The sequence below is a fragment of the Podarcis melisellensis genome (assembly GCF_964234715.1).
Source record: "Podarcis melisellensis genome assembly, chromosome: 12".
Lineage (NCBI taxonomy): Eukaryota > Metazoa > Chordata > Lepidosauria > Squamata > Lacertidae > Podarcis > Podarcis melisellensis.
The window spans coordinates 51,522,200-51,539,557 of NC_138544.1; the positions used below are offsets into that span (position 1 = coordinate 51,522,200).

Here is a 17,358-nt window from a genome sequence, read left to right on the forward strand (position 1 = left end):
CTGTGAATATACCAGCTCTTGTATCATTTCATATGAGTTACTTGCAAGTAAATGCAAATTCTAGTTCTTGAAGGATGGACAGATTCTCTTTGCTACTTCCCACAGAAACATAACCTGTTGTAACTTTTTTTCCTTCGTAGTGATATCTGCTTCATCCGATACTACTGTTAAAGTATGGAATGCACATAAGGGATTTTGCATGTCAACACTAAGGACCCACAAGGTAACAGGAAGCATAGAAATGCCATAAATAATAAGTACCGTATTTCTCCGTGTATAACACTAGGTTTTCCCCCTAATAATGACAAAAATTAGGGGGCGTCTTATACACAGATAGTGTCGAGGCCATTTTCTTAAATCTGAGTCCCCCAAAATAGGGGGCGTCTTATAGAGGGGGAAATACAGTAATGACTGTGATTGTCAAATCAGTAGTGCCAGTCTTCTAAAGTGCCTTTTTGTCATATCCATTTGCTTATTTTAGGATTATGTGAAAGCCTTGGCGTATGCAAAAGATAAAGAGCTGGTGGCATCTGCTGGGCTGGACAGACAGATATTCCTCTGGGATGTAAATACGCTAACAGCACTGACTGCCTCAAATAACACTGTCACGAGTAAGTACCCAGAGGATTTAAGCTTATGCTGATCTGTGCAAAGCATTTTTTACTGCCATGAAGGGGGGGATATTTTGTAACTCCACACCTTTCTGGAGCAATAGTTCACTGCGGAAACAAAATTGATAGAGTAAGCCTTAACAGGCAGTTAGAAATGACTTCAGTCAGCGTTCAAAGGTCAGTTTTTAAACTTAACAATATCAGTTAAGTGATATAAAAGGATATGGTCTGAAGACACATGAGGTGGGTCTGGTTAGCACCTAGATGGGTGACTGCTAGGAATGGCATATATTCCACCCTGGGTCCCATAATGCAAGAAAGATGAGATATAAATAAAAGGGACGCCTGACCATTAGGTCCAGTCGTGGCCGACTCCGGGGTTACGGCGCTTATCTCGCTTTATTGGCCGAGGGAGCCAGCGTACAGCTTCCGGGTCATGTGGCCAGCATGACTAAGCCGCTTCTGGCGAACCAGAGCAGTGCACGGAAACGCCGTTTACCTTCCCGCCGGAGTGGTACCTATTTATCTACTTGCACTTTGACGTGCTTTCAAACTGCAGGAGCAGGGACCGAGCAATTGGAGCTCACCCCGTCATGGGGATTCGAACCACCGACCTTCTGATCGGCAAGTCCTAGGCTCTGTGGTTTAACCCACAGCGCCACCCATGTCCCTCTGAGATATAAATAGAAGGAAGTAAATAGAATACAAGTCAGTGTTTCCATTAATGACAGGGACACTAGCTGGACCCATATATTCCTGGAACCTAGACAGAAGTTGCCTACAATGGTTCTGGCTGTAGAAACACATAGTCTTCATGGGCTTCTGTTTGAGTAGATGCCAGGCCACCTGAGAGTGGGTGGGATGGGGAAGTTTGTAACAATGTCAAATACACTTGTTTCAGTGTGTCGTAGTGTCTGTCAGCCATTTACTTATATGGGAGAAAATCAAGTTCTCTGTTGGGATCTTAGTGTTCCCACTTGCGTAAAGGTACAAACTTGTAGCTCTCAGCTATCTTACCATGTGTGATGAGAATTGACTTTTTAAAACGTTTACCTCAAATTACAGCCCTTAATATACTTTGCTTCTGTAGTATGGTGAAAACACATTGCAGAGGGTATTGCATTGCTCTAACAGCAGCCCAATAGAGCATTTAGTGCGACCATTATAAAGAGAGGAAATGATGGGCTGAAAAATGTATGGTGGCAGCAAAATGTAAATTCTTAATGCCGACACTACTTAAATTGGTTACTCCAAGTTCTTGCACTTTCTTGGTTTGAAATATTCATCCAAAATGATGTTTCATTTGTTTTCTATAGCTTCTTCCCTCAGTGGGAACAAAGATTCTATCTACAGTCTCGCCATGAATCAGATGGGAACAGTAATTGTATCAGGGTCCACTGAAAAGGTAAGCAAGATACAAACACAGACACACTGGCTTGGTGAAAAGATTGCACACAACTTCTATATAAATTTCAAATCTTTCAGAGTTCCAGTGTCTGAACAGGAATATCTGTCCTGAACAATTATTTTATTAAACATTCCCATACTCTGGGAAGACTGCGCTTGATGTTGTTAGGCAGACATTTTGTCTAATCCAACAGGATACGTATTGGAGCTGGAGGGTTTATAATACAGCCTTATCCCACTAAGCTTCTGGAGAAGTTTATCCCATATGCTGGTGCTGAAGTGCCTGCACTTGGTCCTCTTCCTTCTGAAAGTCTTCCTCCGATATAATGGGCTGAGGGGAGTTTAGTAGTTACAGTACAATTGTTATCCACACACACACACCAAAATATATCTTTGGATAACTTTGGGAGAAGAAAAAGCTAAGGAGTAAATCCAGAACAGAGTCCCTAAGATGGTGGGGCGCACCTTGTACACCTTCTGGCAATTCCTGCAGCCAGTCTTGTGCCAAATGTATTGCTCTGCTTTCCTTTGGACCACACCAGCCAGGCCAGGAGGGGTGTCTTGTCATCTGGGCAGCCCAGGACCTCCATGCACACTGCCCAGGCTTGGCCCCTGGGAAGGTCACTTCAGTGCTGCTAACGCAGCGGTTTGACTTCATTGCCAGAAGAGCACTCCATTCTCTCTCGAAACAGACGGATGCCAAAGTTGTACATGTACGTGCACATACATACATATGAACACCCACAGAATAGTAGTCATTTAGAAACTATTGAGGATGACATATTGCTGACCCCTGCTGCCTCCAGTTAAGGATAAGAAACCTTTTTCTGCTATAGGATTCCGTTCCATTGCGGGAGAGCTTCTGGGGGCCTCATGCCGGTGAGGCCAAGGTGTGCAGATCATTGGATGTGACTCTTACCTACGGACAGTACAGTGGTACCTCGGGTTACATACACTTCAGGTTACATATGCTTCAGGTTACAGACTCCGCTAACCCAGAAATAGTGCTTCAGGTTAAGAACTTTGCTTCAGGATGAGAACAGAAATTGTGCTCCAGCGGCGCGGCGGCAGCAGGAGACCCCCATTAGCTAAAGTGTTGCTTCAAGTTAAGAACAGTTTCAGGTTAAGAATGGACCTCCGGAACGAATTAAGTACTTAACCCGAGGTACCACTGTATGCTACATTCCAGGAACACTTGACAGAAGTTTCTACACCTGCCCACCCATCTTTCCATCTAGGCAAGCAGGAGGCATCATCATAGTTCAAGTTGTATTCAAGCAAGGCAAAAGCAATTGAGTAGAGCATGGAGCTGGACTCATGATGGTGTGGCATATTGAGAGCCCCACATTCTGTCCCCAGCCTGAGGTTCCCCACCTCTGTCATAGTAGGAGGCCATTTAGCAGAACCCAACTATTCTTTCTCCCCTACCTTCCAGACATTGGGAATCATGAGGCTATTATTTCGGGTGGTGGGGAGCCTGCCATTGTTGTACAGTCATACCTCTTGTTACGTTTGCTTCATGATACGTTTTTTCAGGTTGTGTCCCGCGGCGACCCTGAAGTACCGGAAAGGGTTACTTCCGGGTTTCGCCACTCGTGCATGCGCAGACACGCAAAATGACATCACGCGCATGCACAGAAGTGGCACATTGTGACACGCGGGTTGCGTTCCTTTCAGGTTGCGAACGGGGTTCCGGAACGGATCCCGTTCACAACCAGAGGTACCACTGTACTTTCTAAAAGAGTCAAAGAGTCTGGTGCCTATTCAAGAAACCTAAATTGAATCTGCTTTAGTTTGAAGGCCCTTTAAAAATTAGGAAATGAGTTTGGATCACAGTGCTATTGTAATATATCAGAGTTTTTTCCCCCCTCAACAGGTATTAAGGGTTTGGGATCCAAGAACCTGTGCAAAGCTTATGAAACTCAAGGGGCACACAGACAATGTTAAAGCTTTGCTATTGAACAGAGATGGCACACAGGTATGCATTTGAGATCACATTACTGTGAGGGCTACTAGCTGTACGGGGAAGATTTCTCTCTGTGGTGCAATAATATCCTCTCAGCCCTTTGCATTGCTTATTCCACAAGATCAGCTTGTGAGTTCTTAATAAGAAATGTGTTGAAACAAACACAATACATTTTTGTTTCATATTTGAGCAAATATCAACTGTAATTAAATACTTTTATACTTTGTTAAAAGAATTGTTTGGCATGGATAAGTTTTTTGTGCACGTTATTTCTGTTGTAAAATGAAACTGTAACATTCTATAGGGAAAACAGATTGAACGGAAGGAAAACTGGACTTACATGTTGACTTTAGAGAGCTAAACATTTGCTCCCAATTTTACTGGATATGTAATTATTTTAAATTGAACAACCATTCTTGTTACAGTGTCTTTCTGGCAGCTCTGATGGGACTATCAGACTCTGGTCCCTTGGTCAGCAGAGATGTATAGCTACATACAGAGTCCATGATGAGGGTGTATGGGCACTTCAAGTCAATGAAGCCTTCACTCACGTATATTCAGGTGGAAGAGACAGAAAGATATACTGTACAGATCTACGAAATCCTGATATTCGGGTGCTCATTTGTGAAGAAAAGGCACCTGTCCTTAAGGTAATATACATAACCATTTTTCCCCCCATCTACATCTTGGTGTTTTTATCTTGTTTTTATTTAATCTGAAGCCTAGTTCTGCCCTGGGTTCTGTTCCTTCTTACTCCTAGTGAAACATGTGGCCCCTTTCAGCACTAAAATTCTATGATTCTATGTTCCACTTGGTATAAAGGAGTATACTGTACAGTGGTACCTCGGGTTACATATGCTTCAGGTTACAGACTCCACTAACCCAGAAATAGTACCTTGGGTTAAGAACTTTGCTTCAGGATGAGAACAGAAAAGAATTAAGTTCTTAACCCGAGGTACCACTGTATATTGTATGGGTGTGCACCAATAGAAAGATAATGTAACACTTCTCATTTCTTGATTGTTCAGATGGAGCTAGATCGATCGGCTGACCCTCCTCCAGCACTCTGGGTTGCAACAACAAAATCGTCTGTGAATAAGTGGGTAAGAAATGAATTAAACCTGTGTAAATTTACATATGCCCAGTTGTGCATAATTGATCCTTCCTAGATAATCTTGGGAAGCTCACTTGAGCAAAGTTGTAGAATCCCTCATTTATAAATGGAATTCTCTCCATTCTACCAAAATATACATGCATCCATCACTGGGCAATATCCAGTGTTGGTCAAACTCACAAGTAGACCCATTTAAATAAGGGGCCTCCTTTGAGGCTAACATTAGATATTACCTACTGACTCTTCTGCTTTAAGCACTTTGCATAGAAGAGTATGGCATGAGTGAAGCTTGCTGCTTCTGCCTACTGGACCAGTTTTGCACCTTGATTCATCCAGTCCTCTACTTGTGGCACTGTGTTGTCCGAATATTTGTAGTTTTTTTCACAAGGGCCATCGTGGAAACTGGACAAATCGTTTCCCCAAGGTGGAGAAAGATCCTTTGAAGAAGGGGGCATAGGCCATGTTGTGTAGTGGAGTCTAATTATGATCCTTTTTCTCCCCTTGTTTTCATTTTATTTATTTTTTAGACTTTGAAAGGAATTCACAACTTCAGAGCTTCAGGGGACTATGACAACGACTGTACCAACCCAATCACACCCCTTTGTACACAGCCTGACCAAGTTATTAAAGGTGCGATTAACACTGGGGGAATTACTTAAAAGTAGTGCTTTGGGGCTGGCAGAGGCAGCAGGGGGCAGAGAAATAAACAGTACTTGATCCAGATTTAATCTTTCTGCAAAATCTTGTGTAAATGATCAATCTGTTCCTTCAAGCATCGGGGCTTTTGTCATCTGCATTGGTTGGGACTAAGCAAAGGGGGCTAGAGAGTTCTGCAAAGTACAGAAGTGCGGCTCTTTGACATTTGGGTCCTGTCAGGCAGAAACTATCTCTCACTATGACTGATGGGAACCTTGTTCTGTGTTTTGTTTTGTGTGTCTCCCCACCACCACCACTTTAAAGTAAAAACTTGCCAATTCAGGAATCCAGGCCTAGGCACCTGGTACTGCACCCAGACTCCATGTAAAATTCTGCATGGTGCTTCCAGAGATGCAGAATATTAATTATTCCTGTTCCATCTGAGTAATGAAAAATTAAAAACAATTCAAAATGGCATCTTCTTCTTTTTCTTTCGACTGATCCTTTCCCACACAGGCTTTGTGTGTGTCTTTCTGCGTTACACACTTTTACAGGCTGAGAGATCTGCATGGATGGTCTGATTTACTTGGGTTCCCCCTCCCTTTCTTTCTTCTTTTTCCCAAGGGGGTGCTAGTATTATTCAGTGCCACATTCTCAATGACAAAAGACACATATTAACCAAAGACACAAACAACAACGTGGCGTACTGGGACGTGTTGAAGGTAGGTGCCGAGTGACTGGTCAAAAATGTGTGATTAGGTTGTCTTGTATTAACTTCTTCTTATACAGTGGATTCATGTTTCCCGTGTAGCTTGGGTTGGTAGATCCCCTTTAGGATGGGATCCACCAGGTGCTGGTGCTGACCTTTAAAGCCCTAAACGGCCTCGGTCCAGTATACCTGAAGGCGCGTCTCCTCCCCCATCGTTCTGCCCGGACACTGAGGTCCAGCTCCAAGGGCCTTCTGGCGGTTCCCTCACTGCGAGAGGCCAAGTTACAGGGAACCAGGCAGAGGGCCTTCTCGGTAGTGGCGCCCGCCCTGTGGAACGCCCTCCCACCAGATGTCAAAGCGATAAACATCTACCTGACATTCAGAAGACATCTGAAGGCAGCCCTGTTCAGGGAAGTTTTTAATATGTGACATTTTAGTGTATCTTTCATCTTGAGAGTGGCTGGGGAAACCCAGCCAGATGGGCGGGGTACAAATAATAAATTATTATTATTATTATTATTATTATTATTATTATTATTATTGGAAGAACAAAAGGGCCGTTTGGGGTGGGAACATCTTTTACAGCTGGTTTTTGGGCATTTTTTATAGTTCATGCTTCTTCATAGCTCTCCATTAGCTTTTGTAAAAAGAGAAGCACTTCCTGATTAAATCAATAAACTCATTAATCCCTTGCTTAAAAACAGAAGCTCTAAATTATCTCAGAGCACATTTCTTCCTCTCTCCTTCAAAAAACCACCGTTCCAACCTATCAGGCAGTAAATTACTGCTGAGCAAGTTCCTGGAGAAAGGTCAGTAGCGACGCCTCTTATAGCAGTAATTTACAGTAACTGCTAGAGTGTTTTAAGAGAGCTAGTTTTCCTTGCTTTTTTCTTGAAGCCCCATTGGGTGTGTATTTTAAAGAAATTGGAAATGTGTGGTTATATCAATCTGTATCGCTCAACTGACAGCAAGGCGGCTCCATCAGCTCAACAACTTTGGTCAATCCAATGGGTAAATCACTGTCGGTTTATTTATAGTGGGAGTAGATCACAGTCTCTTGGAAGTAGGGCATGTACCTGCTCTAAAACTATTTTGGAGGATTGCGGACCTGACTTCATTTTTTTTATATATAATTTTTATTGAATGGTTTTATGTTACAAAAAACAATACAGCCATACTACCACAAAATATAATTAAGAAATAAAAATTACATACATCAATATTTAGTTTGTTATTTGTTATTTACCGTCTTATTTCCTCCCAAACATTGCATACAACAACACCCATATGTGCAGACACCCACCCACCCACATCCACACAGAAAATGATAATAATGAAAGTAAATATTTTTTCCCCTTTTATCTTCCAAAAACTTTTCTTCAACTTTGACTTCCTGTCAAGTCCCTTTGCATATGTTTTATCTTACATTGAATGCACACAAAACAATAAACCTTTCTATATAATTTTTCTAATACATTCTGAAAACATAATAAATCCTTAATTGTAGTCCACCTCCTTTTAGTTCCTTTATCACTCGAATGCTAGCACGGAGTCGAAACTATTATTGTATTTTTGAACATATTTTTTTATAAACATCCCATTTTTTGCGGCCCCGACTTCAAAAGGTTTGGGGACTCAGAGGGCTGCAAGGGAGTGGAAGAAATGTTGAAAGCTGCTTTCCTCCTCATTCCTCTAATGGAGCTATTTGCCATTGTTCTGAGTGGCACAATTGGATGCACCTCATAATAAACATGAGAGAGCATTTAAAACAAACTCTCTGCCAGGGAGTGCAAGTTTGTTGATGATATGTGGTACATCTGTGCTGCACTGCATAACCTTTTTCTGTTGTTGTCTTACAAACAGGCATGTAAAGTAGAAGACCTTGGGAAAGTGGACTTTGAAGAAGAAATTAAGAAAAGGTTTAAAATGGTTTACGTGCCAAATTGGTTTTCAGTAGACTTAAAAACGGGGGTAAGGCATGCTTTAATTAATTTCAGTGTTGTTGAGGTGATTTATATCTCATCCTTCCTTTGGAGCTCAAGGCAATATATATATATATATGGTGACAGCCACAATGTAATTTTTAGAACAGCCCTTCGTGGTGCATTGGGCTGAGACATTGTGGTTAGGAGACTGTGGGCCTAATTAGGCTCTGCAAGGGACTTATGCACCTTTTAAAAAGGACTCCTACTGGATAAAGTCAAAGGCCCATTTATTGTATTTTGTGGCGTAGAAGACTACTTTTTAACCTAGGGAAATCTTCTCAAAAGTCGGGGGTCGTCTTATACGCCGGCTATAGCAGCAGCTCCTGCAGCAACTCCCCACCAAAGGATAAAACGACAGCAAATTAAATCAGAGGACACCGAGCTCTCTAGATGAATGAAGCAGAAATACGCTTGAAAATTGGCCCCAGAAGCCACCGACCACTGGAAAGTGGAGCGGATTTCCAAGCTGGACTGGAGATTGGTTTTTTTAATTTTTATTTGGTATGCATTGGAAGAGGGGTAGTCTTTCACGGCGCGTATATCCCAAACTCTATATTTTAACTGGAAAAGTTGGGGGGCCGTCTTATACGCCGGAAAATACAGTAGTTCAGTGTACTGTTCTCACATTCACCACCTTTGTGCCCCTGGGAAGCCTGCAAGCAAGACATGAGCACATCAGCAATCTCTCCTCTTGTGATATCCAGCATTGCTATACGAGACACACTGCTGAGAGTGGAGGTGGAATATAGCCATCATGGCTAGTAGTCAGTGATAGCCTTGTGCTCCATGAATATTTTAAAGCCACCCAAATCGATGGCGTACACTACATCCTGGAGGAGCGAATTTCATAGTTGAACTGTATGCTTTGTGAAGGAAGTACAGTCGCACCTTGGAAGTCGAAGGGAATCTGTTCCGGAAGTCTGTTCGACTTCCAGAACATTTGGAAACCAAAGTGTGAAGCTCCTGCAGCCAATCGGAAGCTGTGGACGCCCCGTTGGATGTTTGGCTTCCAAATATAGATCGCAAACCAGAACAATCACTTCCGGGTTTGCAGCATTCGGGAGCCAAAACATTTGAGAACTAAGCTGTTTGAAAACCAAGATACGACTACTGTATTCCGTCTGTCCTGAATCTTGCAGCATTCAGCTTAGTTGTGTCGGAATTCAAGCCCGCCCATATTAGCAGAAGCTGGCAACAATCCCAGGCACCCGGCTTGATTCCCTGTTGACCTCCCTGTCTGCATTTCCCAGCAAGCGCAGGCTAGGTCTCGATCGGCGATTCTTCTCAAACGTGAGAAGAACACCCCCCCCCCTCTTCCCATGGCAGGGGAAAGAGATAGACAGAAACGTATTTACATGCTTTTATTTCTGTCTTTGCAGCGTTACAAAAAACATGACTGCTCTCTCCAAACTCCAGCAGTGTTGAGACAAACACTTCTGTACATCCCAGACAGGAATAAACGGAAGAGCTCATATTTCACTCTGAGCTAATTCCGGTGCTTCACACTGTGAAGTGACTGTCCCTCTGTTTCCCACGGACAGTCTCAACATTCCCATCATGTTTACTTTTCAAGCTAGGACTTTGCAGCAGCATTGCATCCATATCGTAACAAGTTGGATGTTCCCAAGTTCTAGAGAGAGGAAGAAAAACGTCTCCCAATCCACACTATACATAATGTTACACATCTCTTATCATGTCCTCCTGGGCTCTCCCTTTTTTCAAAACAGTTACATCAATTTTAATATTAAATATATGAAATTGGATTATGCATGTTGTATACATGTGTTTCCTGCAAGAGGAAGGGACAAAATGTCTAGGTGCACAAGGAAAAAAAGTGTGTGTTTTAAATTAAGCAGAGGTTGAAGTTGTGTGAAGATACCAGTTTGCAATCTGATGTTCAAGAGAGTCCCTGAGGAAGTGCGGTGGTTTGAAGCACATTGGTCATATGCCTTTGGTCTGAGATGGTAGTTCTCTTGAAAGTAACCAAATATAGTCAAGTACCTCTTTGGAGTCTGCATTGTTAGTTCCAAAAGCTGTGCCAAATTCCTTACACAAGCATTTTTTTAATCTCAAAACTTCCTTATCGAATCACCTGTCAATCACTATGGTACCATTTTTCTTTCGGGTTTAAACTGGGCTACAGAGGAAGATCCTTGCCAAAAGCAATGCTTGACATCACCTCCCATCATCTTCCCTCTCGTTTCTGGCAGGGATTGGGTGACCAGTCCCCATGGGATTGATAATGATTTTGTTTTTTTATTTTCAGCAGCATTAGCGTTTCATGCCTTTTCTTTTGTTGTGCGCAGTTGAAAATGAGGCACACATTTGTTTGAGAATTTGCATTTAGCATGTTGATGAATACTAATGACTGTGGAAATGTAGTGAACAACTGTTCAAAGATCTTGCTGTATGGCCTTGTAAAACTAATACACAGATACTAATGTAATGATGAGATGACAGATGTTGTCATCTGCATGTAATCCTTGTATAATCAAAGTGTGCTTGTCAAAGTTTTCGGTAGGTTTGAATGTGTAGGTTTTGTTCTTAATACAGTATTCATACTGCATTCCTCCCAACGGTCTTGTTTTGACAGATGTTGACAATTACTTTAGATGAGAGTGACTGCTTTGCTGCTTGGGTCTCAGCAAAAGATGCTGGCTTTAGCAGTCCAGATGGCTCTGATCCAAAATGTGAGTGTGCGTTGACATTATTCCATTAAACAACAAAACTCCTTGTACCTTACCATGTTTCTGAAAAGTGTATATAAACCTATTTGGCGATCTCCCTAGGCCCCGTCAAATGCTCGAGATATTTTTTTTCTTTTTCTTTTTAATTCAGACTTCTTGCTGTGGCAGTTTGTGTTGGCTTGGTTTTCTTTGAAAACTTAACCCTTTGCGAGGCTCAAATTGCCTAGCCTGTCTTGGTCCACAGTTCTGCACTACTTGTAGAAGTGTAATCTTTGAGACTGTCACCAGCTCATCCTCTGCATGGATTGGAAATTTGGGGTGGTATTCAATGAACTCATTCCATAAGGTCAGGGATTTACACGTCACCCCCTCTTCCCCGTGTGTGTCCAGTGCTCTCCCCAAATCTTCTCCAGACGGTTGGGGGAACCCCCTGAACAGATTTAGTGGGGAGGAGGGAGAAGGAAAATCTGTTGCACAAGCATATATCCTTGAGCTGGTGGTGTGAGTTAATTAGAACTTCATTGGACGCAAGCCATTACCCTGATCTTGCAGGCAAACCAGTTTGCGGCATCAGTACTTCAGTTTTCAACAAGTGCCCTTCAATGAAGGCTCCTTTTGAGCTTTCAGTTAGAAAGGATGAACTAAGGTCCAGATCCAAAGAGCTACCTCAGTGCATACAGGGACCTGAGCCCATCCTGTGGGTTTGCCTCTTTGAATAGCAAAGTCCCGTGCCATATCATAAACCTGCTTTTGAAAGTTCCCTCGGTTTCCAAAGAGGTTTACGTTGGGAGGGGCTGTTTTTCTGTCCAGAAAAACAAGGCAAAAACAGGCCCCTGTGGGTATGTGGAACCAGCTGCATGGTTCTCTGGATGGCAGCCTTAAAAATGTCTGTAACTAATACTAATAACATGCTAGGTTTTTTTAATTAAAAAATTCATTTCTAACTTTTATAAATACCGGCGACAAATTCTTGTTTCCTTTCCCTTCTGTGTTACAAAATGCAGTGAACCTGGGAGGGCTCTTACTGCAAGCTCTCTTAGAGTATTGGCCTAGAACCCACATCAATCCTATGGATGAAGAAGAAAACGAGATGAACCATGGTGAGTGATTCTTTGTGCTGCGTGGAAAGGTTAGATTTTCCTTTCTCTTAGCATATTGGCAATGCCTTCCTGTATGTATTAGTAAGCTTTGATACGTAAATACGGAGTATAATCCACATCTGATCCTACTAGCAAGAGAAAAGGTAGCTGGGTGCCAGTTCTCGATCCAGCTGGTATGGCAGCTTGGCCACAGCAGTTTTTGTCCAATGGTTAATTCAGGATTGGATTACTGCACCGTGTTCTATGCGAGGCTTCCCTTGCGCTTGATCCGGAAGCTGCCGCTAGTGCAGAATGCTGCAGCATGGTTGCTGACAGGGGTGAGACCCTGCCAGCATATGGCACATCCTTTCAGAGACCTGCCCGTTTGCTTACAGTTCAAGGTGTAACTGGCCCTTGGACCAGTTTACTTGCGAGATCACTTTATCTTATATATACCCAATTGACTGCTTCACTCTGCAGAACTGACACTTGTTGCAGGTGCCACATAATACTTGTTCCACCTTTGTAAGAAATTGATCTTTTAGTGTACTGCACTTTGGAACTCCCTTCGTACTCCTTTCAGCTCCTGCTAAAAAAAAATGTTCAGGCAAGACTATCCAGATATGTGTGCTAATCTGGTTTTAGCCGATCCTTGATTTTATTTTATTTTAATGTTTTAATTGGTTGTTTTTAACTGTTTTTGCTCATAATTTTGTTTTATTCTTTTTGTCGATTGCTTTGAGGCTTTAAGCGGTGCATAAATCTTGTAAAATAAAATAAAAATGAAACAAATTTCAAAAATCTCTTTTGGTGATGAAAATGGAACATGCTTGTTTTGAACTGAATTACTACTGTATGGTCTTATTACTATCTGGTCCATTTCTCCCCTTCCTATAATAGTGAACGGCGAGCAGGAGAACAGAGTACAGAAAGGAAACGGATATTTCCAAGTGCCACCGCACACGCCAGTTATTTTTGGCGAAGCTGGAGGACGCACTTTGTTTAGGTACAAAAATTCTGAAAAAGAATTCTGGGGAAGTTGGAGTGGAGAGGGGAGCACATCTGTTGTCTCATTTTGCTGGCATATTGATTGTAAACCGTGTGACAGGATTTGGAAAAGCAAATGATGAGGAAACTTGAATTCTTTGATGGCGTGACTTAGTGACAGTGCCGTGACTCCAATCTCACCTCTTCCATTAGATGGCCTTAGGGAAGCCATAGTCAGCCAGCTTGTCCATCTGCCATAGGGGATCTGTGTTCACAAGGTTGTTGTAAGGACCACTAAGAAAGTACCGTATTTTTTGCTCTATAAGACTCACTTTTCCCCTTCTAAAAAGTAAGGGGAAATGTGTGTGCATCTTATGGAGCAAATGCAGGCTGCACAGCTATCCCAGAAACCAGAACAGCAAGAGGGATCGCTGCTTTTACTGCGTAGCGATCCCACTTGCTGTTCAGGCTTCTGAGATTCAGAATATTTTTTTTCTTGTTTTCCTCCTCCAAAAACTAGGTGCGTCTTGTGGTCTGGTGCGTCTTATAGAGCGGAAAATACGGTATATAATAAGCAGCATTACCTTTTAAACCCAAAGCAAGTTGATTGTCAAGGGGCACTTTCTCTCTTCAAATGTCCTTTATTCTCTCTGCATATAAACGGTGAAGGAGCAAGGCATGTTTTCATAAATTGTCTCAAGGAGTTTAAACGCTTTATTAAGATATTGTTCATGGTGCCATCCCAAAGGCTCACACCCTTTCCCACTACACAAGAAGTCAAGAATGAGTTCTCCTCCTGTGCTCCCATGTCAGAAGGCAGACCATTCCTCACGAGGTAAGAAGTGGCTCCCAACCACTCTCCCTCCCCAATCTTCTTGACACCTAATTGGAGATCAGCGGTTTTGCAGCCTCCTAGGAAGCAAATTTCCCCTCTCTCTTATGAAATACTATTTCTGATCTGCACAATTTGTGCGGTGGGGAGAACCCCTTAATTCCCTCCCCAAGCAGTAGGAGAGGCGTGGAAATTAATTTTCCTCTCAGTGGCCACCCCCCTCTGTAGCAGGAGCCATGAAGGGACATCCTAGGAAAACAAGTTGTCACTGGAAGGGCTTTCAGTGGCAAGGCTGATCAGCTAATTAATTAAGCTGATGGTCTGGACTTGCTCACTGCTCCAGAGAGCTCCCAGCTAGCAAAAGTTAGTAAAGGTAGTAGATGAGAATACTTGATCCAGATCCCAGTGGGGTGGATCCCATCAGGAAAGGTGGGGAAGGCAGAGGGGAGCCAAGGTTTTATCCATTCATTAGCATCTCTAGTCCATTCTGCTGCATTGAAGAAGGGGGGCTATTCTGTTAAAGAGTGCTCCCCTTTTAGTTTTTGTGATCAAAAGCTAGTCTGTCCCATTGAAGGATTTGTCACAGGAGAATACTGGTTCATTTATGATACCCCAAGTGTTTTTTCTTTTTGCATGCCCTACTTGGCTACTTATTTATTTTAGGACTTCCTGGGGATATCTTATTCACCTTTAACTGTTGCTTTTTGTTTTATCTCTTACACTGGTACCTACCCATGCAGATGGACTTTAGGTGCAGGCTAACAGTTGAAGAATTCCATAGGCTCTAAGAAGCCAAAATTAAAATCTGTGGAGTGGGACCCTTCCTCCCTTCTCGAAACCACATTTTATGTGCTGTCTTCTTACATACCACAGGAGTTAACCCATTCCTGACCAAGAAGGAAAATATATGATTAGACTTAACCTTGCTCTTTGTCCTAAAAGTTGACGTCCCTTCAAGGTATCGTCGTAAGATGAGGCAGTTGGTAGTTTTGGACTGGATTTTAATTGCCTGTGCTAAGGAAGCGAATTCAGACATGTAACTTAAAGCGTTCCCAAGTATAATTCAATGCAGGATTCATCCTAGTATGTCTTAGAACACATTTGCCTTTGTCTATCAGACTATATACACCTTGTTACTTCCAATGGTATTTCCTTGTTTTCATACACTTGCTGTTGGTTTTTGTGCAGAGATGACATCTTAAAGGATTCTTTCCCGCCCACCCTCATTAATCTATCAATGTACCACGTTTTGAAACTCTTTCCAATTAGGTTGCTATGTCGGGATTCCGGGGGTGAGACTGAATCCATGCTCCTTAACGAAACAGTGCCACAATGGGTAATTGACATCACTGTGGATGTGAGTTTCTCTTCAATATTCCAGACTTGCAGGAAAGGGAGAGAAACTAGAGCAGCCTTCGCTAAGCTGCTTTTGGACTACAGTGGGGCTGGTGGGAGTTGAAGACCAAACTGGTGTAGAGTTTTGCTCTTGATTAAAAATAAAATAAAAAAATTTCGCTGTTAAGCGCCACGTTTCTGTTTCGGGTACGTGGAATATGCTGAGAGCATTTTGCAGGTTTAGAAAGGATGCGTCTTATTTACAGCTTTAGTTGTGATTTTATTTCTCTTGTTTCCTTATCTGAAAGTAAACGAAATGATTTTAATTGCTGAGTTGCGCTTAAGCTGGCAGGAGTGCTACTGAAATTTCTCTTGTGACTAACTAAGGCAGTGAAACATTGTTTAGTTTTAGCTATTAAAAAAAACAACAAGCTGGGGAACAATGACATAGAAAAACTCATGCAAATGAGAAGATTAATTTATCATTTAAGGAGTAAGTAAATGTGCTTGTTACAGTTTCTGCTTTTTTTATTTTGTAGAAGAATATGCCAAAATTTAATAAGATTCCTTTCTACCTCCAACCTCATTCCTCTTCTGGAGCAAAAACGTTAAAGAAGTAAGTATATAAAATAAATCACAAAACTGCTCTTGGTTTCCAGGAGCATGGAATAATGAGCCACAATTGGCTAAGACTTCGTGTCTCAACTACAAATACACTTTGTTTCCACAGGGATCGACTGTCAGCCAGTGACATGTTGCAAGTTAGGAAGGTGATGGAGCATGTTTATGAAAAAATAATAAATCTGGACAATGAATCTCAGACAACTAGCTCTTCCAATAATGAAAAGGCTGGGGAACAAGAAAAAGAGGAGGACATTGCTGTTTTAGCAGAAGAGAAAATTGAACTTCTGTGCCAGGACCAGGTATCCTCATTGCCTATCTTTCTGGTGGTTTTAAGAATTCACTGGAGTGGACACAATGTTGTATGCCATTCTGAGGTCCTTGGAAGGAAGGCAGAATATGTTGGCTGGTAGGGAGGGGGGTCTTGAAGTCCTATGAAGCTGGGGTTGTGTTTGTGGCATTGGAGCACGTAACCTGTCACATTCTGAGAATTCAAAAACGGGCTCAAACCAAAACAGGTTCGCTTTTGTCCTGAATAACTGTGTTGTCTCCCAGTGGTTGAACTTATCCACTGCTCCAGGGTGGAAGAAGATTCTCCAGTGGGTACCAACACCTCACTTTGCATGTCTTCTTGCAGTAGAGAGCCTCAACCATCAGTGGGACCCAAAAAGGGGTTCCCTGGCAAATTGCCTCTTGTAAAATGAATTTGGAGTCCCAAAGGCACTCAGAGAACCACTTTGAAATCCTCAAGTAGAGTTCCTCAGTCTCACACAAGTTGCTAGTTAACAAGGTGTGGTGTGTGACAGCCCCCGTCAATACATTTCTCATACTGCAAAGTATTTTCATTTAGTTGCATCCTTTAAAAACGATGGTTCATCTTCCTTGGCTGCCATGCTGCAAGTTCCATTTTGAATAAGGTGTGAACTTTACTCCAAGAGTCTTAAAGTTTACATTCATCGATGGCTATTAGAAAGCAATTTGTGCTTTGCTACCTTAAAGCAGACTTGGGAATCTGAATGCCTTTGAATGTCCTCTGGGTCATGTAATGTAGCCAAAATATGCAGCCTGAACAGGAAAAACCTGTCATAAGGAAGATGTTGCTGCTGCTTTTGTAAAGCCCAACAGCCTATGTACCTGGGTGATTGCTGAATTTGGGGACTTCTGGTGCATAAAATGAGCTGCTGTGGCCAAAATTTGGGCTGCAGCCCTAGCACAAGCCTCCTAATGGCTGACAGGGAAATAAAAGATGCATGCTTGAGAGGGGGAGACACATGGATATTTGCTTCTTTCATAACAGATGGTGGGATATAGAATCACAGAGCTGAATAGGAAGCCTATCACCTAGTCAAACAAACCCCCTGCAAGGCAAGAGTTTGCAGCTGTCCCTTA

General features: G+C 42.4%; 1 protein-coding gene across 1 annotated transcript in view; it reads left to right on the forward strand.

Annotated features, from left to right (window-relative positions):
• The window catches only part of WDR48 (WD repeat domain 48), a 30,438-nt gene that overhangs the window by 10,598 nt on the left and 2,482 nt on the right, over positions 1 to 17,358 (forward strand). The window contains exons 4-18 of the mRNA XM_081931734.1: positions 141 to 223; positions 482 to 611; positions 1,928 to 2,016; positions 3,895 to 3,996; positions 4,410 to 4,634; positions 5,013 to 5,087; positions 5,626 to 5,728; positions 6,359 to 6,456; positions 8,307 to 8,414; positions 11,022 to 11,118; positions 12,120 to 12,215; positions 13,095 to 13,200; positions 15,283 to 15,370; positions 15,888 to 15,964; positions 16,079 to 16,271. Coding sequence (XP_081787860.1) covers positions 141 to 223; positions 482 to 611; positions 1,928 to 2,016; positions 3,895 to 3,996; positions 4,410 to 4,634; positions 5,013 to 5,087; positions 5,626 to 5,728; positions 6,359 to 6,456; positions 8,307 to 8,414; positions 11,022 to 11,118; positions 12,120 to 12,215; positions 13,095 to 13,200; positions 15,283 to 15,370; positions 15,888 to 15,964; positions 16,079 to 16,271 — 1,670 coding nt within the window. The remainder of the gene's footprint in view (positions 1 to 140; positions 224 to 481; positions 612 to 1,927; positions 2,017 to 3,894; positions 3,997 to 4,409; positions 4,635 to 5,012; positions 5,088 to 5,625; positions 5,729 to 6,358; positions 6,457 to 8,306; positions 8,415 to 11,021; positions 11,119 to 12,119; positions 12,216 to 13,094; positions 13,201 to 15,282; positions 15,371 to 15,887; positions 15,965 to 16,078; positions 16,272 to 17,358) is intronic.